At 46.0% G+C, this 27,778-nt stretch overlaps 1 protein-coding gene and 1 non-coding gene across 2 annotated transcripts; one reads left to right on the plus strand and one right to left on the minus strand.

The window, feature by feature from the left end:
- Positions 1-2,811: 2,811 nt before the first annotated feature.
- RBP2 (retinol binding protein 2) lies at positions 2,812-27,778 on the plus strand. Its single transcript, XM_027552563.1, has 4 exons — positions 2,812-2,962; positions 17,397-17,575; positions 25,913-26,014; positions 27,525-27,778. The coding sequence occupies exons 1-4, from the start codon at positions 2,890-2,892 to the stop codon at positions 27,573-27,575; spliced, it is 405 nt and encodes a 134-aa protein (XP_027408364.1). The 5' UTR covers positions 2,812-2,889; the 3' UTR covers positions 27,576-27,778.
- On the minus strand, positions 21,693-21,821 carry LOC113899652. Its single transcript, XR_003512951.1, has one exon. It is a non-coding gene; the product is annotated as a small nucleolar RNA SNORA33 (small nucleolar RNA).

Below are 27,778 nucleotides of genomic sequence, written 5' to 3' on the forward strand. Positions count from 1 at the left end.
TTGGGGACTGCTGGGAGGGGTCCCCAGCAGACAGGTAGGGGTAGGAATCTGAACCTGGAGGGGAATACCTATCTCTTCAACCCAGGAGGCTGAATGCTCAGCCTACAGCAGGTTCTGGCCAGACTTCAAAGGATGAAGCCCGAGGCTCCCTTATCTGTCCACTTCTGCTGCCTTCACTTATCCTCCATTTGTTGTAAAGTTTTCCCTTATTCCTCTTTCCCTTTCATCCTACATTGGCCTTTGGACAACAGATGGGCCATTTTTTTGACTGTGTGTCTTTCTGACTCTAGTATATTTACTGAAAAAAAATAAGAAATATACTCTTTTATACCCCTAAACCACACACACTGTTACTAAAAGGCATGGGGTCTGGCTGCTCACCACCCAGAAGTCAATAAACAGGCCAGGCTGGTGGGAAGGAGAGTTTGCTTTATTTCAAATGCCAGCAACTGGTGGGGAGGGCAGACATCTGTCCAAAGGCCAACTCCCCCTACTGGCAACAAGTAGGGTAAGAGTTTTTATAGACAGAAGTGGGGGGGCTACATGTAAAAACAGCACAGTCAGTTCTGACAGTCATTTTCATATTGGTCATTGATGGTCTGATCAGTGCATGTTGACTGTTTCAGCTACAGTTAATCTTCAGTTCTAGGATTGGTGAGTTTCCATTTCTTTGAAGCCAGTTCTTAGAACTGTGGCAGCTCATGTCATGGGTACAGTCTGATCATCATGTAGTTAACTTCTCCACCTGGGGTTTTCGGTATCTCTAAAACAGCTCACCAGAGAAGGCAATGGCAACCCACTCCAGTACTCTTGCCTGGAAAATCTCATGGACGGAGGAGCCTGGAGGGCTGCAGTCCATGGCGTAGCTGAGGGTCGGATACGACTGAGCAACTTCACTTTCACTTTTCACTTTCATGCATTGGAGAAGGAAATGGCAACCCACTCCAGTGTTCTTGCCTAGAGAATCCCAGGGACGGGGGAGCCTGGTGGGCTGCCGTCTATGGGGGTCACACAGAGTCAGACATGACTGAAGCAACTTAGCAGCAGCAGCAGCAGCAGCAAGACAGCTCACAGGATATGGCTCAGAATATTGTCTATTGCCCTTGAGAAAGAACTAAAGATCCTTGACTATGCTTAATGAATACAGTATTATTATTTGGTCTTCTGTGACTATTTTCCTTTGCTCTTCTATGTTCTCATTTCTCTGATTAAACTTTTTCTTTGATTAAAGTTTTACTCTGGCAAAAGGCAACCAGAGGATGTGGGGAGGGGGCAAGGACCATAAGGTCCTTCCCTGTTTCAACAGCAGAACCATTTGCTTAGATTTAGAGCTTAGAGCTTTAAAGCATCAAAATTAAAATCAGAGACTTGTGGTTTATCCATCTCAGTCCACACCTCCATTCTTCAGAGTGTCGTTAGGGCTCAGGTCACAACTCTCAGAACCATGTGTCAGAGCAGTAAGTCAACCTACCTTCTGACCTACTGGGATAGCCCATTTGAAGAACAGTCCTGAACCAAGAGTCCTTGTCCAAATGCCAGCCATGCACCCCTCCTTGGTCAAGGTAATCTTCAGCTCTTTCCTGGGGTCTCAAGCAGAGTCCCACTACCCCCACTACCTTCCATCTGGCCTTCCCCAAACATACTTTTCTTGAGTAACCCCACTGCTTAGATGCCTTGGGGAAACTTACTGGGAAGCAAGTGAGAATAAAGTTCTCAAATCAAACCCCAATCCAAGCTGCCTTTTCCAAGTTGAATTTGTTCAGTCACTCAGTCGTGTCTGACTCTTTGCAACCCCATGGACTATAGCCTGCCAGGTCTCCCTGTCCTTCAGTATCTGCTGGAGTTTGCTCAATCTCATGTCCATTGATTTGGTGATACCGTCCAACCATTTCATTCTCTACTGCCTCCTTCTCCTCCTGCCTTTAATCTTTCCCAGAAGCAGGGCCTTTTTCAATGAGCCAGCTCTTCATATCAGGTGGCCAAAGTATTGGAGCTTCAGCTTCAGCATCAGTCCTTCCAATGAATATTCAGGACTGATTTCCTTTAGGATTGACTGGCTGATTACCTTGCAGTTCAAGGGACTCTCAAGAGTCTTTTCCAGCACCACGATTTGAAGGCATCAGTTCTTCAGCACTCAGCCTTCTGTATGGTCCAACTCTCACATCTGTACATGACTACTGGAAAAACCAAAGCTTTGACTATATGAACATTTATGAGCAAAGTGATGTCTTTAGCACCCTGTTTTAACAAAACTCTTTTCCTTAGAGCATTGGAGCCAGACAGACCTGGATTTGAATCCCAGGTTGGTCAGTGACCAGTAATTACTTGGCATGTGATTTCACCTCCTTGATACTTTTTCATCTGTAAAATGGAGATGTTTAAACATAGCTCAGAGCTCTTGTAAGAAAACAAGATGAAAGATGTCTGGTGCCCAGCCCAAAGTAGAGTAGAGGTGCACAGGTGTGAGTTCTCATTTCTTGGCTTCACCAGCCAGGCCACAAATGCTGCTGCACAGCCGAGAGACTCCAGCTGTCTGAAGCCTGGGACCGGTGACCTGTTGTACATGAGGGGTGAGCACTGGGTATTTGCTGGACAGTGTTCTGTATGGGTCCAGGGGTTCTGTGGGAGCCCAACCAGACAAAAATGAGGTCACCAGGACACCCATGCCTGGCTGTGCCAGGTTCTGAGCGTACATTGCTCATAGTCCTGCTGAGCTTTGCAAAGGAAAGGAAAGTTCCTTTGGGTTGTACTTGTGATCTTTGAGCTTGTTATCTTCAAAGTCGTAAGCCTGGCCCACTGGATTATAAAAGTAGCTCATTCTAACATGTTCTTCCTGCAGCTTGCTCCTTGCCATCCAGCACATACCCACGGTAACCAGAGGCCACCACCATGACAAGGGACCAGAATGGAACCTGGGAGATGGAGAGTAATGATAACTTTGAAGGCTACATGAAGGCCCTGGGTAAGGTGGGAGAGAGGGGAGGTGAAAAGGGGAGACAGAGGGCAGCTTTGTAAGGACTGTGATCTGACCCCTCTGACAGTGCCACTGTGGAGTTCCCCAGACCTGTGTGCAAGTCTTGCTCCCCACTTCTTACCAGCTGTATAGTATTAGGCAGGCCATACTCATTTGCTGAGGCTCAGATTCCTTGTTGGCAAGCTGGGAACGATAATAAATGAGGCTATGTCTAGAAGGTTCTTGGCACACAGAAAAGATTCACTGAATGAAGAATGCACATACACACACACACACACACACACACACATGCACACAAAGGCACATGTATGCACACATGAGGAAAGCCAGACTTGAGAGGAAAACACAGCAGGTCTCCTTGCCTTGTGATCGCCACCAGCTGGATCTGATATTATACACAGATGAGCCCTGCATTGCTCCTTTGTTAGTCTTGCAGTGGAGAAGCAAAAAAAGAGTGGCTAACAAATCTCTCAGCCGAGGAAAAGTCAGGCCCACAGAAGGCTAGGAAGGGCTTTCGTCACATAGATCAAACAATCAGAAGCTCACCTGACTTCTGAACTAGATGCCAGCCCAGGGGCTCCACCAGCCTGTGTACTGAGTTAATCTCTTGTGGGATCTCTTCTGGGGCAGGCAGAAAAAACATGAAACCAGAGGAGCTGGGCCCATGGAGAGGAGTTCACTTTTGGGGGCAGCTACTATAGGCCCGAGGTGGTGCTAGTGGTAAAGAATCCTCCCGCCGAAGCAGCAGACACAAGAGATGCAGGTTCAATCCCTGGGTTGGGAAGATCCCCTGGAGAAGGAAATGGTAACCCACTCCAGTATTCTTGCCTGGAGAATCCCATGGACAGAGGAGCCTGGCGGCCTACAGTCCAAGGGGTCTCAAAGAGTCAGACAAGACTGAAAGTGACTTAGCACACACTGTAGGCCAGGCCCCAGACAAGGAAGCTTGCCTGTTCTTGTTCCTGTGATGGCTTCTGGATCACCTTTTCTAGCTTTAGATCTCTCCACATAGAGAGTTCCCAACTGGAACTTCTCTATACCAAGTAGGAGAAAAACGGCTGCAACTGGAGTTCAAGGCCCAATAATTTGGATATGATGATAGACTGTCTCATCAAGAATGGGAATCATAGGTTTTTCTGTGCAATTCACTTCTACCTTGATGACACTTCCACCGTGGCAATGAATAAGGAGAGCTCATGTGACATGTTGTGCAATTTTCAGAGACTGGAATTTTTTCATGGACTTTAGACATGTTTCCAACACCGAATGGATTTTTTTCCTCCTGGCTACAGTGTTGGGCTTCCCAGCTGGTGCTAGTGGTAAAGAACCCAGCTACCAATGCAAGAGGCATAAGAGATGTGGGTTCGATCCCTGGGTCAGGAAGATCCCCTGGGGGAGGGCGTGGCAACCCACTCTAGTATTCTTGCTTGGAGAATCCCATAGGGAAAGGAGCCTAGGAGGCTACCATCCATAAGGGTTGCAAAGAGTCAGATTCAGCAGAAGCAATCCAGCCTGCACTCACGCACAGAGTGTTACCAATATACTTGGGAGAGGAGGGAGGAGGTAAAAAATCCTCCTACCAGAGCCCTAACCCTGTTGCCTCTGCTTTTAATACTGAGTGAGGATAGAAAATGGAATCCTGCCTCTAACATGTGGGTAAATGCTCTGGAGCTCAGCTCAGGACTAGGATTCTGAACAACACCATACAGAGGAGGAAACCAAACCAAAAGGTCAGCTGAGGCTTTCTCTCTGACCAATTTTTTAACCTTTCTGACCCAGTCTCTTCATCCACCAAATAGAGATAGCAGCCTTGCCTGTCTCTCCAGATGATGTTGGATGTGCTTGTTATTTGGAATGACTGAAAGTACTTTAACAAGAGCTATTTGGTGGGTTCAAGCTTTCTGCAGTAAAACTGCACAAGCCCAACTCAGGGAATATAATCAAAAGGCAATTTTGTGTCCTTTGCTGCTTATTCTTAAATAATAAAAAGTCCTGTGGCGACTTTAGGCACAAAATCAAGTCTCAGTTTAGTTTTCTTCTGTACAGGGTGGGCCCCTGGAGCCCCTCTTTCTAGGCTGGAGGTAAAAGACATGCAGTCCTGTTACCATCCCCTGACCCCTCTGGGGGGTGCCAGAAAGCAGGGCACCCTGTCAGCTCTTTCAAACAATCCTCTTCTAAAGCAGCCTTCCACTGGACTCTTTCACCTCAACTTACAGCCTCCTGATGGAGGAGGGGTGTTTGGATTGTGAATGTGATGTGTGGATGTCTTGTTGCAGGAGGTTTTGGAGGGAGTGGCCTTTCTGGTTCTCCTTGGCACTGGACACCTCTTATCTCTTAGAGCTGCAGTCACGACTTTCCATTCAACATCTTACTATGTTGATTTCACTCTAGCGAGCCAGTGGGTTGGCCTCTTCGTGCCAGTCTCTGCAGTGCTGAGAGGTGGGCTCACAGTTCCGGGTGGAGACTAACGCCATAGGGAATGGTAGTAGCTAACCCCAGAATGCGGATGTGGGGTGCCTTGGCGTGCCCAGCTGCCTCAGTGTTCCTACGGTGTCCTAGGAATGTGCCCCAGCTCGAACCCATGACTCTGTGCAGAAACGCTGCTGCCAGAGTCACCTTCCGACTCCAAGAGAGAACACCTGACCCCACTCGTCTGCCCGTGGGGACACAAGTGGGCCAGACAGGCGCTGGCGGTGACTGGAGACAGGTCTCAAGGGCTCAGCCAGAAGCAGCTGTGCGGGGCTCCCCGACCCACTCACCACCCTTCAATTGAATCTGCTAACAGAAACCCAGCAGATCCATACAGTTCCCTCCACATCCACCCCGCAAGACAAACGTTACTGCCCCAATATTGACAAGCTGAAGCCTGACTTTCTTGCCCCTTGGAGCATGAGGCCCATGGCATTTGGGAAGAACATATGTGGAGATCCTCCCAAGTCCCCAGAAGCAGAAATATCACTAAGTATAATTCCAAAGAGCCTTCACTTTCTTAGACCTTAGTCCCTAGCACCAAGGAGTCGGCTTTCTCTGTGAACCTGGAAGCTAGTTCCGGAGGAAGGAAGTACTCTTCTTTAGCAGGGGGAGGGGGGTGGGGGACAAACTGGCTTTGTTCCCAGCTGGCAACTCACTCCATATCTGGCTTCCCCACATGACCTAGCTGCCAGCCTCAGCAGTGACATGTCAGGGCAACCTTTGGGCTTGCCCCAAATTAGCCAGATCATTAGCTGTTCAGAGAGTGAGTGCCAAGGGTCAATGGTACCTTGTTTTCTGGTGTTCCTTAAGGCCCTAGATTCTTTCTTGACAGTAAGGAGAGCAGCCAGTGAACTCCTCTTCCCTGAGGAATCTGTCACGTCCTGAGGTTCTCCTTCAACTTGGATCAGGGGGTCAGAGATTCCCAGTGCTGTGACAGAACAGCAGGGGAGAGTCCATTCACTCTGCTCCAGAAGAGTGAAGTCAGAACTGCACGTACAAGGGGGATCATTCAGCTTCTCTACCAAAGCTTTAGATGTTGCCGTGGAAGCCAGGGACTGTGCCATCTGAGGCAGGCCCAGGCCCAGTCTCTATTCTCAAAGAGCGCAAAATGGTGCAGCCAGTCAAGCTATAGCCATGTACAAGTTGCATTCCTGTTTTCTATTATAGTGTGATTAAATCGCCCCCAAAACGTAGAGGCTTCATTTTCTTACACAGCAATTTTATTATTGCCTCTCTTAGATGTGGGAGCTGACTGGGTTCATCTAGAGAGGTCTTGCTAGGAGGCTCTCACTCCATTGTAGCAGGACAGTGGCTGGGGCCATCTCAAAGGCTTCCTCGTTCCTGTGTCTAGCATTCAGTGCTGGCCAGCCCCTGAGACCTCAGCCAGGGCTGTGGGTGTCTACCTGTGGTGTCCCTCATGGCCTGGGTTTCCTCACATCACCCTGGCTGTGTGCAAAGAGAGAGGAGGCAGCAGCTGAATGACCTTTTATGACCCAAACCCAGAAGTCACATAGCATCACTTCTGTTGTATTCTATTGGTTGAAGCAGTCCTGAGTCCACCTATATTCAAAGGAAAGGTACATAGACCCCGCCTCTCAAAATGTCAAAATCACATTGTAAGAACATCCAGTAGGATGAGACGTAGTGTTGCAGCTATTTAAGAAAGTATAATCTGCCACAGATGGGACAGCAGGTGATTCTGTCCCTTGGGCCTGAAAGGACTATAGTGACGATAGAACAATGGTGGCCGGAAGTGTGTGAGCTGTGTGCTGATGGGCGGTAACCAGGCTTGTGGTGAGAATCACTCTACAGCCTACACAGATGTTGAATTATGATGTTGTACATCTGAAATTTACATAGTTTTTTTTTTTTTTTTTTTAAGTGTGTGTGGTTGGGGGTGGTGGTGGGAGACCTACAATAGACGGGTCATTGAAGGCTTCCTGGGACTTCCCTGGTGGTCCAGTGGCTAACACTCTGTGATTCCAATGCAGGGGGCCTGACTCTGATCTCTGGTCAGGGAACTGGATCCAACATGCTGCAATTAAGACCCAGCACAGCCAAATAAAATAATAATAATTTTTTTAAAACCCAATTAGCTAAAATTGTAGATGCTTATTCTTTGGACTTCCCTAGTGACTCAGTGGTAAAGAATCAGCCTGCAATGCTAGAGATACAGGAGACTTGGATTCAATCCCCAGGTCGGGAAGTTCCCCTGGAGGAGGAAATGGCAACCTACCCCAGTATTCTTGCCTGGAAAGTCCCATGGACAGAGGAGCCCAGTGGGCTACAGTCCATAGGGTCACAAAGAGTTGGACGTGACTGACTGACTGAGCAGGCATGCATGAAGTCTTTCTAAGTACTTCTGGATGGAGTTTTGAAGGAAGGAGAGGAGTGTTCCACACAGAGATGGAGTTAGCTCTGGCCCTGTGGGCACATGCCAAGTTTGGGTTGATAAGGATGTTTGTGGACAAGGGAAGCAGGAGTCATGTTACCAAGGCAGTGGGGCAAGAAGAGTCAAAAAGGCACCAGGGCTTGATCATAAAGTGGTGTGTCACCACAGGTGGACGTCACCCAAGGACATCATGCAAGAAGAGAATCCTGGGAAGAACTATAGAGAGGAGAGAGAGAGAGACCATGAATGCCCCAACAGCCAGGGTGTAAACAGGTGTAAACAGCAGAGATGATCAGAGAACTGAAGAAGCGGTTACAGTGGCCCTGGGAAGATGCCAGAGCGGTGCCAAGGAGGGCCGCCGGGGGGTTGTCCATAGCAGGAAACAGACTAGATTTGGTGACTAAGGGGAGAAGAGGCAAGAATGAGCCTAGAAAATAAAACACCACCATGTAACTTTAATCAGGAAAATAGGAATGTATAATGGAAGGCATCTGTTCTGAAAATACCCAGTTAACTTTGAACTTAGAATCTTTGGGGAAATTTTTATTCCAAACATTGTACACATCAGGAAAAATACAATCCCCTTAATTCACACAAAAAAGTGAGAATCATCTTCTATGAAGAGCATCTTTTCATTGAAATTTTCATGCACAGATTTAAAAGAGCAGTGGCCACTGCACAAGTCCTAGTTGCGGCTGCTGCTGCGTCGCTTCAGTCGTGTCCCACTCTGTGTGACCTCATAGACGGCAGCCCACCAGGCTCCCCCGTCCCTGGGATTCTCCAGGCGAGAACACTGGAGTGGGTTGCCATTCCTTTCTCCAATGCATGCATGTATGCTAAGTCCCTTCAGTTGTGTCCAGCTCTTTGCGACCCTATGGACAGCAGCCCACCAGGCTCCTCTGTCCACGGGATTCTCTAGGCAAGAACGCTGGAGTGGGTTGCCATTTCCTTCTCCCATGTGAGGGTACTAATATGGAGTTATGGGAGAGGGAGCTTCAGAGTGAGCAAGGTTCGTCAGGATGAGGACCTCCAAAGAAGGCAGGAGAAACATTCAGAACACTGCAGAGACCCTGCAGAAACACTGCAAGAGAATAATTCAGAGTCCCTGGGTAGAAATGAATGAACAAGTGAATATGTGAATGAATGTCTGATGACCTAACAAAGAGTTAGTTTCACGACATTAAATTGCTGCTGGTGCTCACAAATCAATGAAGTTAGACACTTGCGAAAATCTTTACTTGATTGCATTTTCACACAGGGACAGTGCTGTGGGAAAAACCCAGGTGAAGATAAGTTTGGTCCCTTTCTATGGGTCTTCCCTGGTGTGTACTGGCAGCCCCATCTCCCTGACCTCCATCCCAATGGTGGGGACCAGACTTTGGGTGGGGCACCAAGCCATTTTTTCAACCTGGAGAAGAAGGAGTGTTTGATTCAATTTGCATAGAGATGAAAAGTACAAGGGGGCATGGAGACACCTCAGGGTCTCCAGCCTGCCTCTGCTGCCTAGGGAAGGCTTCGAATATATTTGGAGAAGTCCATGAGGGTGAGAGAGGAGGAGGCAGGAGAGGGCAAGGACAGTTCCTCTCTTAATGGATTATCCAGAGGAGGAAATGGCATGGAAAGATGGAGAAGATTGCTCTTTCACTCTGCTTCTCATAACTGCCTGAGTGCTGATGACTTGTGAATTAAGAGTCGAGGTTTGAAGTCCACGGAAGCTGCACTTGGAATGGGTCTCAGATTTCATGTGATGAATCCGTGTGCATCTCTGCTCTTTAATTTACAAAGCTCGCCTGCCCTTTTAGCCTACAACTTTAGCTTTTTCCACAAGCACATTACAAAGCATTTTTAATGTTGAGTAGCATACTCATATTTCAACTTTATGGCTTGCATTGTTCAAAATGCAGTTATGAAAAGTATGCTTTAATAAAGTCACTTCCGTGGGTTTTTTTTTTTCTTTTGCAGCAGCTACAAGCCATATATACTATTCAGAAATAGCTTGCCTTTGGACCTTTTCCTCTGAGATAGAAATTCATTTCACCTGGCTATAAATCAAGCTCAGAGATACCTTTAATCCAGAAAAGCAGATCAAATATATTTGATAACCCTGGTGTTAAAATACCGTATCAGGAAAATAATTTTCCCTGCAAAGTACAAAGAGGAAGTGTTTTTGTAATCTGTGTGTGTGTGTGCTTGTGTATTCTACAGCAGCAGTTAAACCTTGCCTTTTGATTAGAAATATCGAGAATCCAGCAAGAGAACGTTCGGCTCCCTTCCCTGGGGTGGAGCAGAGGTGACATGATTAACTAGCCAGTGCACGTGGTAAAGGGTAGCCAAGAGACCAAGATATTTTTCAATCCAGAGAAGAAACGATGCTTGATTCAATTTGCATAGAGCCCCTAATAAGATTCCCTGGCTCTGGTCAGAAAGACTGACTGGGGCTGGGATTTCCAGGACAAACCCGCTCTCTTGGCAATAGACATTTTTAGGTGCGCTCTACCTCTCTGAACTACCAGGGACAAGCAATAATTTCTGTTTGGGGAGCCTTAGTTGTAAATGATAAACAGAATGTACTTGTAGGCAAAGAGGCAGGAGCGTTTCCTAGCTGGGTACCTCTGAACTGGTCACTTAAATTCTCTGAGCTTTGATTTCCATATCTGTGGAGTAAAAATAGACTTGCTCTCTGAAGACCACTTACATTTAGATTTCTAAATTGCTCTGTAATTCCCAATTCTTCCTTAGTACAGCTGACCCTTGAACAATGGGGGCAGGGTGGTGGGGGGCGCAGTGGGGGCATGTTAAGGGTCCTGACTCTTCACGCAGTCAAAACTGTGCACAGAACATAGAGCTGGCCCTCCCTTTGTATGTAGTTCCTCCGTGTCCGTGGTTTTGCATCTGCAGATTTAACCAACCACAGATGGTGTAGTTCTGTAGCTACTATTGAAAAAAATCCATATATCAGTGGACCTGCACAGTTCCAACCTGTGTCATTCAGGAGTCAGCTGTGGTTTTGTATGACACCCTCCCCTCTGTTTCATCTGGTTAACACATGATCCGTGGTTTTATTTCCTCATCTCCTACCTATGACTCCAGCAGGGTTTAGCATAGCCTGGACCTCACTCAGCACAGAGGGCTAGAGCAGGAACTCAAGTTTCTACCCTTTGGCCAAACTATGGAGTGAGGAAACCAGTCCATGCAAACGAAGGTCTGGTCAGGCTGGATTAAATGCCCTTGTGGCAAGCCGGGGCTGTATGAGGGAGGGAGAGCTTAGATTAGTCAGCATTCTGACTGTTCCTCCAGAACCCAGGATCCTTGGGCTGTGTGGAGTGACAGATGGCTGTGGAGATGCATAAATAGGATCTGAATGCTGATCTGGCCACTGTTTTGTTTTTTAAGCATTAAGAAAATATTTTTATTTATCTTTGGCCATGTTGTGTGGCTTGCAGGACCTCAGTTCCCTGGTAAGGGATTGAACACGGGCCCTGGCAGTGAAAGCCTGGAATTCTAACCATTAGAACAGCAGGCCTCCCTGACCACTGTTTGGCCAGAACAGAAAAGACCAAAGAGTGGGGGCCAATTGCATCAAATACCCACCAGCTCCTTGGCACTGGGTAAAGCACTTACTTATCATTCTAAGGGAATCCTTACATAAATAATGCTATGAAATGAGCTTTCTTTCCCCACTTTACTATGAGAAACAGACTCAGGACAGGAAAGTGACTTCTCTGAGGTCACACAGCTGGAAGATCAGAGACAGGATCTTTGCCCAGATCTCACCCTCACTCTTTTATACCAGGGATTCTAAACGTGTACATGTGCAGAATTACTTGCAAGGCTTGTAAAAACAAGAAGGGCCCAACCCTCTACTGTAGGTTTAGGGTGGATCCCAGAATATACATTTCTAAAAGGTTCTCATGTACTTGCTTGCGGGCCCAGGGGCCTCACTTGGAGAACCCTGGTCCTAGACCACAGTGCCCACATTAACAAATCCATAAGTATCTCTTGAGCTCCCACTGTGTGCCCAGCCCTGGGTCTGGTTCTATGGGGACACAGAGCAAAAAGCCAACATTGTCCTTGTCCTCATTGAGATGAGACTTTGGAGAAAAGAACAACGAACCCCATGAAAAAGAGGAGAATATCAGGTAGTGCCTCCTGGGAGCTAAAATTCTGGGCCTGGAAAGCAGGTGAGGAAGGAGGCAAGAAAGGGTAGGACGTGCTGGAGCAGGTGAGGCTGGGTTGAGAGGGGAGCAGAGGGAGCAGAGGTACAGGGAGTATCTGGAAAAATGCAAAGGACTCTGAGGAAACCAGCCTCTGCAATCAGGGGGCTGATTTCAATGATGCCAGCAGCTACACTTAAGGAGCCATTACCATAGCCACTGGATCCCAGGCAGAAACTCTCCTACACCATCACATTTAATACTCAAAATAGCCTGATGCAGTTTGTAAATAACTCCACTTACAGCCGCTGCTCTGTGCTGCTTCCAGATCTGGACCCTAGTGACCAGGGATGTGGCTGAAGTTAGACCCCCAGACATCACTTGGCTCATTAGGCTGTATTTCTGGGGCAGAAGGAGAGAAACAAGAGTCGGAGGATGATATTAGGCTCTGCCTAGCATAAGCACATGTTTATACCGACTGTAAGGTGGAAGACATTCTTTTTCAGCTTTTTGCAATTTTAAGGAAGGATTCATTTTTAAATCAGAAATATTTGACCACTTGGTCCTGTTCCTCCATTCCAAACAAAGCAACTGTTGCCTTAAAGGGAAAAAAATTGAACAGGGGATATTTTCACAATTGCAGGGACCAGGAGACAGAGATAAAGGCCTCAGGAGGGGTTTTGTCAGCCCTTCCTGTATTATGTTCTGTGAAACCCTGACCAGCTGGAAAGCCCACCATGGAGGGTTCTACAGCCACGTAAGGTTGGGAAAGGGCTTCCCAGGTGGTGCTAGTGGTAAAGAACCTACCTGCCCATGCTGGAGATGTAAGAGAAGCAGGTTCGATCTCTGGGTCAGGAAGTTCCCCTGGAAGACAGCACAGCAACCCACTCCAGTATTCTTGCCTGGAGAATCCCATGGACAGAGGAGCCTTGCAGGCTACAGTCCATAGGGTTGAACAGAGTCAGACACAACTGAACGACTTAGCACACACGCAAAGTTGGGAGAGGCTACATCTTGTACCCTGCTGTTGGAGCTACAAAGGATCTTTTCCAGATTAAAGGCTCCATAAAGTTTTTCAGCATAGAAAACAGCCAGACTGTCTCGGCTTTAATTCCTCGTTTCTCAAACTTAGTTGATCATGAGTTCCCATTTGAAAATAATTTTGACCACTAGTCTTTTATGGACTGAACCCATGGCAAACACCATGGGGCACCCTGGGCTCTGTGAATGCTGGTCAAGATGCCCAGGGGCTTCACAGTGGCAGAGAGGGCATTTATCTCCCCCCAAACCCGGGGCCTATATACCTTCCCCCCAAACACCCAGGCTGTATGGCTTGAAAGTGCCCAGGTACCATTTTGTAAGTCACAAGGCTGAAGCTATCAGAAAACATTCAAGGTTGGAGTGTATTTCCTCCAGTTCTGAATTCCTGTAGAGTCATAGGCCTAGTAAGCAATTGATGAGTGGTGGGGACAGTTCACATGAACTCTGGGGAACATCAGCTGCTCCAAACAGGGAGGGCTCACACAGTTGGATCAAGAAGCCCTGTGGCTCCAGGGGAAATGTAGAATCAGAAGTTCTTAGTATCTTGGGTAGTTACTGGAAGTGCACAAATTGGAGTGGTCTGATGTGATGCGATGGGCCAGCCCAGAGCTTGTGGAGCACAGAGCTGGCCCTGGAGACAGGCCATCAATTACAGGTTCTATTACCACCTCTATTGCTTCCTCACTATATAACCCAAGGCAAGTGGCACAGCCTCTGTAAGCCAGGTTCCTCATTAGTAAAATGGATATAATATAGAATTGATATTCATCTGTGGGTTTCCTGAGAGAATGGAGTGAGTGAAGTTTCCCAGGGGAGGTTCTACCATGGGGCACCATTCCTGGTTGATTCCAAGGCATGTCTTAACTATCACCCCGAAGGTTCTCACACAGCATGGCCCCCAGAGTCACCTTAGCTAAAACTTAGCTCCTAAGTGCCCCCGTAAAATTTTTTCTCCAATTTGTCTGGTTCTACCTTGGTTCCCTAAGCCCAGAACCTCTGTTTTAACCTCCCAACTTGATCTTCCACACATCCATCCAATTGTCAAACCCTTCTGATTGCTTCTCAACTGTGTAACCTTAGACAAGTCACTTAACGTCTCTGGGCCTCCATGTCATCAGAGACATTTGCGAGTGAGATGCCATGAGAGATTTCTGCCCTTTGAGGAAAGAATTCAACAAAGAGACCAAGATTATAAAGCAAGCACAGAGTTTCTTAGAAGCACAGTATGTGTGGAAGAGTGTACAAAGAAGCAGTTTATTTAGGGCAGAAGCTGAAGTTGGATCCTCGAAGAAGAAGAGCACAGGTGTTCTTACATGGAGGGGTGTGAATAGGGGTAGCTTAGTTTGTGAATATGGGCTTAATCTTCCCAGGCTTAGGTGGGAGTGACTCCCCTTTCTCTCTCCTATGATTGTATCATCTGTAATTCCTTATTTGGACTTCCACCAGGCTCCATTTTGAATCTTTCCCACAGCACCTACTCGAAACCCACAGGCATGTGGGTGGGGTCAAAACCGCAATGCTAATCATATTATGATGATATTACAATGTGGCCAGGGTTATTAGAGGACGACTTGACATCCTCTCTGCACCTGTGTTGGGTGAAGAAATCCTCTCCATCACAAGAATGAGGAGGCTGCCATGGCTGATTTGTCTTTCATCCAATCATCTGCAGTCTGTACATTTTTATTGAGCCTGCTCCACGGTTTTCATGTCAGAGTCCCTTGCTCAGATGCTACAAAGTTTTTGTCTTGGGTGCCATTCCTCCATCATGGCCTCATTACGTGCAGAACAAGGAGATGGCTTGCCTTCTGCATAATACCTATGCATGAGGAGCCTGTTCTCGGGCCCAGCCTTGACTTTCCCTACCTCATGCTTAAACAGCAGCTTTCAAATTTCTTAAACAATTGAAGTCTTTCCCCAAAAAGCAGCCCCCTAAGGAAATCTAAGGTCTAAAATTGTCCAGAGGTTCAGGGTCTGAGATGAGGCTCAGAAATCTATACTTTTTACATCTTCCCAGGTGATGCAGATGGGCAGTCAGTTTTGGGTCCCATCAGTGAATTCTTATATGTGGCAAGTTCTCAACAAATAGTATTAATAATGAACAGTAGTTGAGCAAGGAGCTGGCATTCATGTACCAGCTTAGGGCAACTTGAACCTTTTGGTCTCTTCAATTTATGGTATGTAATCCTTTTACCTTCTGGGTTGCCTAACATAACTTGAAATTATTCCCTTATGATTAAAGTGTTTGTTGCTCAGTCGTGTCTGACTCTTTGCAAACCCATGGTTGTAGCCCACCAGACTCATCCATGGGATTCTCCAGGCAAGAATACTGGAGCAAGTAGCCATTCCCTTCTCCAGGGGGTCTTCCCAACCCAGGAATCAAACCCAAGTCTCCTGCATTGCAGGCGAATTCTTTACCATCTGAGCCACCAGGGAAGCCCCTTATGATAAAAGCTGACTTTATATTATTTAGGACCCCAAAGACCATGCAGTTGAGATCCTTCCTGGATTCTACTGTGGTCCAGGCATCCAGCTTGGACCTCTTCTTGGTCCTTTGTGAAAGAGAAAGCGGTAGTGACCAAAGAGGGATTCAGAAAGAAACGGGTCAGAAAGGAAATGGGAGAAGAAGGTGAGTGAAGTGATGCTTCACTTCAGGGAAGTGAATCGCTGCTATACGGGGAAGGATAGCAGAAAGAGTCGGGATGCAACCACTGGAGCTGTTCATTCTCTAAACTGAAAGTTACTCCATGAAGTGTTGATAACTACTGGTCTCACTCTTGGGCACAATAGTGTTTATCCCCCAGCAGATAGTACACAATGTGAAGTTTAATCACCTACAACCATAGAGATGGGACTGGAATTCTCAAAGAAACAGCACTCAGTGAATTTGAACTGTTCTTATTCTTGAAGTCATTATTACCTTGGGTTATGAGAGAATCAATCTCAGTGTGTTTTGAAATCATCTAGGTAAACTGTCTCTAAAAAAAAAAAATTAAAGATTTAGATTGACATCCAAAGATTCTGGAGAATTCACAGCGTGTGTGTTTGTTGCTCAGTCATGTCTCTTTGCAACCTGACCTCTTTGCAGTCTGACTCTTTGCAACCCCATGGACTATAGCCCACCAGACTCCTCTTTCCACCAGGATTCTCCAGGCAAGAATACTGAAGAGGGTTGCTATTCCCTTCTCCAGGGGATCTTCCTTACAGGGATCAAACTCCGGTCTCCTGCATTGCAGGCAGCTTCTTTACCATCTGAGCCACCAGGGAAGCAAGAAAATTCACAGGCATTAAGGTCAAATATCAAATATGATTTGGCTAGAGACTGAAAACTTAATAACATTTGTAACAAGGATATGAATGTAACAGTTCTGGTATTAGCCTCTGTTTCTACATCATTTTCACAGGCCAGTAACATTTTGGCTTGGGTGCCATTTTATGTACAGAGGTTAGCAGGAGGTGGGATCAGCACTTAGATTCTTGCTGTAAAATGAAAAGCTTAGGAAATGAAATACACTATTAAAGGACATGCTCCCTTTTGCTTACAAATAGTGTCTAGGAAATGAATAAGATTTTCTTTAAAATATCAAGGCAAAGAAAAGGTATAAATGGAGTAGCTGCAACAAAAACTGGACAGTAGTGAACTCTGCATGGTGAGTGTGCTGAGTTCCTTGTACTCTCCCCTCTACTTCGGTTTGTTTGGAATTTTTTGTAATAAAAAGATAAAAAATTATTCATCTTTTCCTTAAAGACAACAAAAGAAAGCTCTGAGCAAGTGTTGGTTAAGTGTCTGATGCATGTTTAAGCTGCACTGGGGGCCATGACTAAGGCACAACAGCCTCCTAAAGCTGCTATAGAATGGACGTTTGTATGTATGCTTCCTTTTGGAGAGCATGAACAGAAGTTCTGTCTTTACCCAGGATCTAGACTGGTTGCTTTTAAACAGTCTTTTTTAAACCACAAAGACTTCTGTTCAGCAGACTCTTGGGAGGAAACCAATATGTCAGTAGATAGAAGGGAGCTCCTGTGGGGGAGGGGTGTGTCCACGTTGTATATATGTATGTATGTGTGTGTATACGTGTGCACACACACACCCTGGGGAGTTGCAGCTCAGGGGTGAACCCTGCCTGCTACCTCCTGTTCCCATCAGGGCTCCCAAGTAGGTGTGCAGAGACCCTGGGTTTCCTGACAGTTGGCTGAGATGCCCGGACTGGCCATATACAATACAGCTCTTGCTTCCCACTTAAGCGAAGAAATGTGGCCAGCCTGAGATCCGCACCTCTGGTCTTAAGTCCTTGGCCTTGTTAAAGAAATGAATGAGTCTGGCTGAGCACCTCATAACCTCCACAACTCCTTGTGCCAACAGATATTGATTTTGCCACCCGCAAGATCGCCCTCCATCTGACTCAGACGAAGATCATTGAGCAAGATGGCGATAAGTTCAAGACGCAAACCAAGAGCACATTCCGTAACTATAATGTGGATTTCACAGTTGGGGTGGAGTTTGAAGAGCATACAAAGGGCCTGGACGACCGGAAAGTTAAGGTACTGACCGGGCTAGAGGTTTCACTGGCGTGCTCTTGGTGCAGGGGCTGGGTTTTGGCTTTACAAGGGAACAATGACTGAAACAACCTGGAGGCATCAGGAGAGTGGCACCAGGATGGACTCAATGATGCTGGATAAGCAAGTATTGAAAGTTTAGTGGGAAGAAGCAGGCTGGTCTCTGAACAAAGCTTATAAGCCAAGGAGAGATTAAAGGATACTGACCTCTCAAGTATCCAGAGTAAGAGACTGACTCATAGACTGACATGGGCCTAGCAGGCAAAGGGAAGAGGGCCAGGGGGAGACATAGGGAAGGATGATAATGGTGCCAAATAAACAGCATAGCTTCATCACAGGGCAGCCCTCCTCAGCAGCAGCCAAGCATTGCCATAGAGGATGAAGCCCTCATGTTGCTAGAGTTTTTATTCTTTTCAGGAGCTGTTGAGCATGCATATGTTCTTACATGAAATATCTCCATTTTCGATGATCCCAACTGATTTATCTATTTATCTTTTAGAAAATTGCAATGCAAACCACACCCAAAAATCAGTAGACTAGATGAAGTCAGGCTTTCTCCAATCCTAGTAACTCAGAGAAATCTCTGTCAAGTTTGCATTTTCAGTCTCAGCCTCACCTTAACTTGCAGGACATAATCAAGGAAACCCTCTGTGCATCAGAAGGCAGACTTCCAGCTGCTTAAACTGTTTGAATATAGGGAGGCACCTAAGGCAAGCAGACGACTGAGCGCAGAGTGGGAAGTGATCTTCAAGCCTGAGAACTGGAGTCTGCAGAAGAGGCAGGCCCTCACCCAAGGGGCCTTCAGGAATAAGGCAGAAATTGGTAGTAGCAGGGAGAAGTGGGGTGGTGGTGGGGAACATGAGGCCAACAGCAGGTCCTTCTCTCCTCCTGTGTCACCTCATGGTATCACAGCCCAGTGACTGACTCTTGTACTGTCCACGCTCATGCTCAGTGTGAATGTCTTTGGTTTTCCAAATGCAATTACCTGGGTAGTCCCAACAAACACAAATGGGGAGAAATCCAATCTCAGTCATGTCCACACTCACAATCAGTGTGAACGTCTTTGGTTTTCCAAATCTAATTGCATGTGGGTAGTCCCAACAAACACAAATAAGGAGAAATCCAATTTAAGGGTGCCCACACCCAAATCTTAGCATCATACAAGTGCCCTGAGATTGCACAGTCCAGCACAAGCCCGTGCAGTTCATACAGGAGTGGGCAGCTTGAAGCCTCATGGTACCCACTCCCTCTCTGCCAGTGCGGCCACCAGGACCTCTCTCTTGACTCCCAAGCTGAGGAGAGCTGGACTAAGGCTCCTGTGCCCAGTTATCCATGCTCTCACCTCCACAGAGAGCCAGCCTCTTGGAGGGTCACAAGGAAGCAGGACCCACCAGCCTGTGCTTCCCCTTTCCCTGTAAGCACCTCTCACCCCAGAGTCCCACTCTTTCTGGTGCTTCCAGGAGCTCCTTCAAAGTTGCAGATCTCAACTCTTCCCCCAGAGCTCTGGCTCCTCTCCTGGCATGTGGAGGAAAAGAGGTCATCATTCTCTGAGGACGACTCTAAAGCCAAAAAAGCAATATTTTATTTCTCAATCAAGTTGTCCTGAGACATTGATCATCTCAGCCATTGAGTCTGGGTTGAATGGCGTTTAATGCCCCTGCTGAAGAAAAGTGGGAAATGGAAAGCACTTTGGAAATGTTTCCATCAGAGCAGTCTTGGCAGGAGACCCGAAGCTCAGTCCTTGTGGAATCACTCCCCCAGGGTTTGCTGGATCTTCAAGGCTTTTCTGAACTGTGTAGCTGCAAGGCCAAATCATCAGACACCAGAACTGATAGGAAGATTTGTCTCAGGATTTTTGCATCCCTCTGCTGTTCTAACCTAATCAGTTCTAAATGATTCATTTTCCCCTCACTTCTCAGTTTTGGGTGTGGGCTGTTGAAAAGCAGGCCTGTCCTCTGACTCATTCTTTTATCACCTTTGATGTTGAAGAACTCACTTTTGCTGAAATAGATCATGTCCTTTTGATCCTTCATGACTCTTAAAGGACTCCATCTGATTATGCCTACCCTTCTGCCTCTCCCTTCCGCACACTGTCCCCTCTGAGAGCCATCCATCCTCTCTCCCAGATCAGCTCTTAGCCCTGCAGAGAGAGATAATTCTCCTTTCTCACTTCTGGTTGATGTTTTGCCTGCAGCAAAAACCCAGGGCTGATAAACATACATAACACACACACACATACACAGACACACACACACACACACACACACAATGGGGAGGGGCTGAGAAGTACCCAGACAGTTTTCCCAGCCTCCAGCATGGGCTGTTCCCATGAGAAATACAACAGAGCAGGTGCCCTCAGCACTACCTTCTTCTTGTAACCTAACTACAACCCTTTAGCTGAAGAGGGAGGGGAGAAAGTGGGTGAGTCTAAGTCTCTGATTAATTTCTATTGCTCACGCTTGATAGCACACCCGAGTGCACGCAGAAATTGCTCTGTATGCATGTGCACGTTTGCGTGTAGTGCTCCTCTACTCCTCGTCCTCTTAATCTCCAGGATCTAGGACATCACTTTCTTAACTCCTTGGTCATTTGCATGAGCCCCTCTGAAAATCTCGTCCAGCAGTTTGGAGGAAAGAGGCTGGGGGTAGGGTTGCAGCAGAGGCCCTTCAGGGCCCTGCAGGGCCCAGTTCTGTGATGTCCAAGGACAGGAGTGATGAAACCACATTGATCATGCATTTGACTCTTTTCTGAGGAACTCAGGGACCGCCTTCTTCCTTCCTGTGGGTTGTATACATTACTAGCTTCCTACACTTACTTATTTCTGAGAATTTAAAGCTCTATCAAAAATACACAAGCTAGGGAGTTTTGGGGAGAATGGATACATGTATAGGTATGGCTGAGTCCCACTGCTGTCCACTGGAAACTATCACAACACTGTTAATTGGCTATACTCTAATATAAAACAAAAAGTTTTAAAAAATAAAATACACAAGCTATCCAAAGTAAAACAAAACTAAGAAGCAGTAATTGATGTTCACGCCACAGAATGTCATGCAGCCATATAAAGGAATGAAGTGCATTCACACGTACTATAACATGGATAAACTTGGAAACTGTTATGCTAAGTGAGAAGACAAAGCCAAAAGGCTACATATTGTATCATTTATACGACATGTCTAGAAAAGGTGAATCTGTAGAGACATTAATGGTTGCCATTACTAACAGGTATTGGGTTTCTTTGGAGAAGGCAATGGCACCCCACTCCAGTACTCTTGCTTGGAAAATCTCATGGACGGAGGAGCCTGTTAGGCTGCAATCCATGGGGTCACTAAGAGTCAGACACAACTGAGCGACTTCACTTTCACTTTTCACTTTCATGCATTGGAGAAAGAAATGGCAACCCACTCCAGTGTTCTTGCCTGGAGAATCCCAGGGACAGGGGAGCCTGGTGGGCTGCTGTCTATGGGGTCGCATAGAGTCAGACACGACTGAAGTGACTTAGCATAGCATAGCACTGGGTTTCTTTTGGGGTTGATGAAAATGTTCTAGATTTAATTAGTGGAGATGGCCTTACAACCCTGTGAATATACTAAAAATGACTGAATCATATGCTATAAAAGGCTGAATTTTATCTTATCAGAATTATATCTCGATTAAAAAATAATGGTAAAGAAAACAGATATAAAGATGGTGGTTAGAGTCATGATTTTGAGAGGACCCATGAGAGCCCAGGGAAAACCGACTCTGCAGGAGGGGCCCTACCTGGGGAGGCAGGAGGCAGAACTGCCGCTTAGAAGAGAACAGATGTACTGGGGAGGGTTTTAACATGCTAATAGTGTCCTTCACTGCTCATAATTTAAAGAGCTGTTACTTTCCTTTAAATAAAACTTATTTCGGAGTGATTCAAATTTACAGAGAAGTTTCAAGAGTATAACCAAGACTATCTGTACACTCTTCACCAAGAGTGACCAATTGTTGACATTTTGCCTCATTTGCTTTATCATTTGTTCTTACTCTTTCTAGTATATACACATTTTTTTCTTTAACATTGACACAATACCTGTATCTAATTTACCACAAAAGGTTGTTGTTATTGTTGTTTTCTTGTGGCCATTTTCAGGGGCCTTAATGACTTCAGTGTCTTATAGTCTCATAACATGGCTTTTGCCAGCTTTTTCTAAACGTGTTTCTGCAGAAACACATTCAGGTAAGCAGATTCATTGGCTATCATGGGCTGTTTTTAATGGTGTTAACTTTGTGGGCTTCCCTGGTGGCTCAGATGGTAAAGTGTCTGCCTGCAATGTGGGAGACCCAGGTTCAATCCCTGGATCAGGAAGATCCCCTGGAGAAGGAAATGGCAACCCACTCCAGTACTGTTGCCTGGAAAATTCCATGGACAGAGGAGCCTCATAGCCTATAGTCCATGGGTTCCCAAAGAGTCGTACATGACTGAATGACTTTACTTTGGACACGGTGATGGGGAAATTGCAGTGTGAGGCCAACTGCCTTTTCTAATTTCCTACAAGTCATCCTCTTCATCTTCATGGAACACCACTCTCCCTCTTCTGCATGGCCCAGAACCAGTGGTTTTCCGCTCTTATATCCATCTCCTCAAACTCAAGATCTGTGAAGGCAATTGAATCTCTTTTTAAAGCCTCTTCCAATGCATGGATAAAGGACACCAACTAAAAGCAAATTGAGTGGTGGCATTTTAGTTCCTATAACCATTTTCTTCTCCCTTCTGATTGTTTGCTTCATGTAGGAGTGTAGCTACAGTATTATAGGTATTACCACAATTCATTAGTAACCAATTTACTCTGGGGTCAGAATAACTTTTAGTTAATCTTGTTCCCTAACATGAGTTATTAAAAGAAGACATTGGGACAAGCCCTCATGCGCCAACATTTTTCTCCTTTGTTCCTTCCACAAATTTGTTAAGCCCCTACTACCTGTGAGGCCTGGGAGCTATTGATAAATAATGAATCAGACCCCCTTTCCTGCCCTCAAAAATCTCACAGCCTCTTGAAGTAACAGACAAGTAGATGACAATTACCATCTAGTGTCCATGTTAATGGACCCGTGTACACTCCGGTGATACCAGAACTAAAGCAAGAAGGCGGGATGACTAAGACACTGTCAAGAACTATCAGTGAAAAACATATACACATGCTCATTTATTTCCCCATGTGGATTTATCCTCAAGATTCCATTTCAACAAAATCATTTAATCACAGACTTATTCAGCAGTGCTTCTCAGGGACCTCCTATATGCTGATGACTATGCTGAGTCTGGGGCTGAAGAAATGAACAGCTGCCATGGCCTCTTCTTTTATGAAGTTTATTGTCTATTGGAGACAGACATTCCTTCAGTCAACATGCATTAGGTGTCCTTGGTGTGTAAGACAATATGGGCTGGGGGACTAGAAGACACTGTCCTTGCCCAAACAGAAGATGTGAGTCCTTTCTTGTCTATTTGGGAGGAATCTCTGGAATATTCCAGATAATAAATTCCTTCCAAAAGGACAAAAAGAACAACCTATGAATTAAGTTTCTCTAAGACATTAAAAAATGTGAGGCTTGGGATGGCCCTGAAGGAAGAAGAGATATATTTTCTTTATTAAACATGTAAAATTTTATCGCTAAATTAATTGGGGGAATATTAATATATATACACATTAAAAAAAAATTAAACACTAAAAAGTGAAATTCCTTCCTATCCTGGCCCCCAGCCCCTCAGTTCCTTCCCCAGGGACAACCACTATTAAAGATTTTCTTGCCTCCTTGCAGAGAACATATTCAAAACATATGCATGCATCCCCAATCCCTCTTTCTTTCATGTACATGGCCTTCCTCCTTGCTTCTTTAACTTAAACTATACACTATGGAGATTGTGCTTCTCCATAATATAGAACTGCCTCCTCCTTCCAAGGACTGCAGAACAGGGAGGAACCACACTATATTTAACCAGTCGCGCACTGATGGGATTTATGAGGCTTCCAGGCCTTTGCTGTAACAAACAATGCTATGATGGGCTGAGGAGTCAAATAAGGAGAAATAAAATTGTACATAAAATATTTAATTTGGTCAAGGTCAAATATTATTTTAGAAATAGGTAGACTTAACAATCTGTAGAAAACAGATTTCTACCAAAAAAAAAGATAGACCTGAAGTTGCAAGGACAGTGAATTAAAATAAACACACAGATTTGTTTATCACCAACTGGGTTTGCAAGATAGAGGGGAAATAAATGTCTGGTCCTTAGCATAATATCATTCATAGAGGTATAATATGGTTTGCACATACTTGGAAGAAAACCAGCTCACATCAGGGTCATCCTTGAAGAATGGCAGTACCTACACACCACCACTGCCTGGATGGGAATGATATCATCACTTCATGTGCAAGCCTAATGTGGGCACAGAGGTGGGTGGCTTGGAGGACCACTTAGGGATAGCACAGATTGTCCTTAGGCAAGTAATAAGACGGTAAAGAGGGAAAAGAAGGAGGAGAAGTGGGGCGGGATGTGAACTTTGTAAATATATAAATTTAATAAGAGGTTGGAGCCCTTTGTGGCATCTCCAACCCGCTGGTCAACTCAGCCAGGTTGTCCATCACAAGCTCTGCATCTCTGCTACCTTCTCTGTGCTAATTGGTCAGCAGGGCTGCCTGGAGAAAACCCAAGACCAAGGGAAAGTCCACCTCCTGGTTCTGGATGACAAGGTTAACTTTGGAGTGATCCGTGCAGCCCCCTGCTAACTAGGGAGTTTCCCTGCCTTTATTCTTGCCCTCCAATGGGCAGTCCTCCAATGTGTTTCCTGCAGGGAGAATTCCCAGAAGTAGAATTTCTAGATCAATGTTATATTTCCAAAGGTAATGTAAAATTGCCCTCAAAAAGATTCATACCGATTTATATACCCACTGGCCCTGTATGAGGGCCCATGTTTCTCAGCATCCCCTCCAACTCAATGTGTTATTAGACTCTTTGATCTTTGACCACAGGATGAATTGTATCTGAAAAACAAACAACCTTAAAATGTGCATCTCTCTTATTGTAAGTGAGGTTGAATATGTTTTTTATGTTTAAAAGCCACCTGCTAGGGTGGTTTTGGTTTTGGTTTTGTTTTTTTTGCCTGTACTTTAAATTTATTTATTTTTAATTGGAGGACAATTGCTTTACAATATTGTGTTGGTTTCTACCATAGATCAACATGAATCAGCCAGAGGTAAACATATATCACCTCTTTCCTGAACCTCCCTCCCATTTCCCACTCCATCTCAACCCTTCCGGTTGTCACAGATCACCGGGTTTGAGCTCCCTGCAAAACACAGCCAAACTCCCACTGATTATCTATTTTACACATGGTGATGTATGTTTCCATGCTACTCTCAGTCTGTCGCACCCTCTCCTTCCCCTCCTATGTCTACAAGTCTGTTCTTTACATCTCCGTCTCCACTGCTGCCCTCCAAATAGGTTCATCAGCACCATCTTCCCAGATTCCTGTGTGTGTGTGTGAGTGTGTGTGTGTGTGTGTGTGTTAACATATGATATTTATTTTAATCTTTCTGACTTACTTCACTCTGTATAATAGGCTCTTAGGGTGTTTTTTTTTCTCCTTATAAGTTGTTGGTTTGGTGTCCTGTGTTGAATTTCCTATTAGATTAATGATCTTCGCCTCATTGATTTATAGGAGGGCTTCCCTTGTGGCTCAGCTGGTAAAGAATCTGCCCACAATGCGGGAGACCTGGGTTCAATCCCTGGGGTGGGAAGATCCCTTGGAGAAGGGAAAGGCTACCCACTCCAGTATTCTGGCCTAGAGAATTCCATGGACTGTATAGTCCACAGGGTCACAAAGAGTCAGACATGACTGAGCAACTTTCACTTTCACTTTGCATATAAGGAAATCAGGTCTTTGTCTGATATGAGTTACAACTACTTTTCCCAGTTTGTTATGTATCTGTTGACACTGGGGTATTTTTCCCTCCCAGAAAATTTACATGGCAGCATAGTTAAATTCATCATCATTTTCCCCCACTGATCTAGAATACTGTCTTTACCACATGGTAAAATGGAAGAATAGAAATCTTTCCAAGAGAACAGAACTAGCCATGATTAGCCGGTCTGGCTGGAATGAAGAGTGTGTGTGGAAAGGAGTCTGGGGCGGGGTAGGGAGGGTGATGCTGGCATGGCTGTGGCTTGAGGGCTCTGCCCTGGAGCCAAACAGGCACCCGAGAGTGGCTGCAGGGTCTACAGCTGCGGGTTACTTGCGTTCAGTCCCCATCAAGACCATGTGTTTGATTTTGCCTGGAAACCTCTCATTGCAGACTCTGGTCGTCTGGGAAGGTGATGCCCTTGTGTGCGTGCAGAAGGGGGAAAAGGAGAACCGAGGCTGGAAGCAGTGGGTTGAGGGGGACAAGCTGTATCTGGTAAGTCTCAGGGTCCACCTAGCTCCCCTCTACTGTGCTTTTGTCAACTGCTGGTTCACCTCGCCATGCACTTTGACAAGAAAAATGGCCCTCCCTCCTCCCCTAAGCACCAGCCAAACAAGTGTGGTCATACAGTTAGAAAGTCATTCCTTTCTGGCTCAGGGGACTCCAGGAGGAACTCTATATGGCTATTTCTGTGAATGGCTGCAATTAAAAGGAAAGTTCAAAATGCTGAGTTAGGAAGCTGAAATCCAAGGAGAAATGTAGAGAGTCTGTTAAAGACCAGCTAGGGAGAAATGTGAGGCACAGAATTAAGAGGCCCTGGAGGAGGCTGAGACCAGGCCTCAGTGATGTGAGCCTCGGAGGAGCGGGGTCACCATAGGGGTGGGATGTCGTGGGGACAAGTTGTACTGCGGGCCGCTGGGCCTGGGAACTGCCTGTAGACGACAGGCACTCCCCTCCCATCCTAAGGTACATCCACCTGATCCCAAAATATTTTATGTTAATTTGGCACCAGAACAGAGCAGTTGGAACGATTGCTGATTTCCTTAAATAAATTACGCCTGTCTAGATAGCTTAATTTTTCACACTTCAGTCTTTAAAATTGATGCATCCAACATTCAAAGAGTGAAAAATCTTTCACTCCTTCATGCATTCAGTCACTCATTTGTTAACTGAATGACTCATTCAGTGGATGGCTCTTCACTCGTTCATTCATTCACCTGTAGAGTCAGGCAGATACCTGCCTCCAGCGTCAGTATTCAGGTCACAGGGTGTCCTTCAGAGCCAGTCTTGCCTCACCTGAGATCTTTATTTCAGAGGCAATGTCAACCAGTGATGAATGGGAGGGAGTCACCATGTTTTCCATCGATGGTTTTCCCTACATGCTCTGGTTTGGATGATAGATTTTTTTAATTGTAGTACAAACCCTGGTGGTCCCTGTGGCTAAGACAATGGATTCATTGTCAACTGGAAAGATTTTTGTAGTTGTCCCACACTTGTGTTTTTCCTCTCCCCTCAAAGGGTCATGAGATGTGGGTAAGGCGTGGGGACTCCCTCTGTCCAGATGAAAGGCAGCATCTATTTTACCCAGGCAGGCCTGGAGGAGTCCCTCTACAGCCCAACCTACCAGAGGCCAGAAAACCCCTCACCAGGCCTTCCAAACACTCCCCTTTCAGATCCTTCCCTTCACCGTGGCTTTGCTGCCTTTTGTAAATTAAGCAATGTTGCTTTAATGATGAGAGTAGGAGAAATCCCGCCCAAGAGGGTAATTTCTTTGCATTTTTCATTTTTATAGCTGTTCAAGCTCAATTCAAGTGTCAAAATCAAATTACTGCTACCTGCAGGGCACGCCAGCTGATTTGGTCTCTGAAATGCTCTTTGCCTGGAATGACTAACTGTTCTCTTTATTCCAGCTCCCCTCCTCTCCGACTCAGACACCCAGAGGGCTGGGGGTGGGTGGAAGAAAGGCCTCGCTTGTTAGTCGCTCACCTGCTTTTTGGTGTTGCAGGAGCTGACGTGCGGCGACCAGGTATGCCGTCAAGTGTTCAAGAAGAAGTGATGGTTTGAGGAGGGCCTGCTGAGCATGCACTCCATGCTCGCCATGAAGGGTTCTCTGCCAGCACTGGGGAGCAGCCATGGGGACCCCCCTGGTCCTGACAGAGCCTATTAAGATATCTGGGCCTCTCCCACTTCTGAGATGGTCCACACTATGTCTATGGAGTGTGTTTCCTCCCTGAATAAATCTTTTTCTCTTTCAGTTCA

The sequence above is a fragment of the Bos indicus x Bos taurus genome, chromosome 1 (genome assembly GCF_003369695.1).
Source record: "Bos indicus x Bos taurus breed Angus x Brahman F1 hybrid chromosome 1, Bos_hybrid_MaternalHap_v2.0, whole genome shotgun sequence".
In the NCBI taxonomy this organism is placed as follows: Eukaryota; Metazoa; Chordata; class Mammalia; order Artiodactyla; family Bovidae; genus Bos; species Bos indicus x Bos taurus.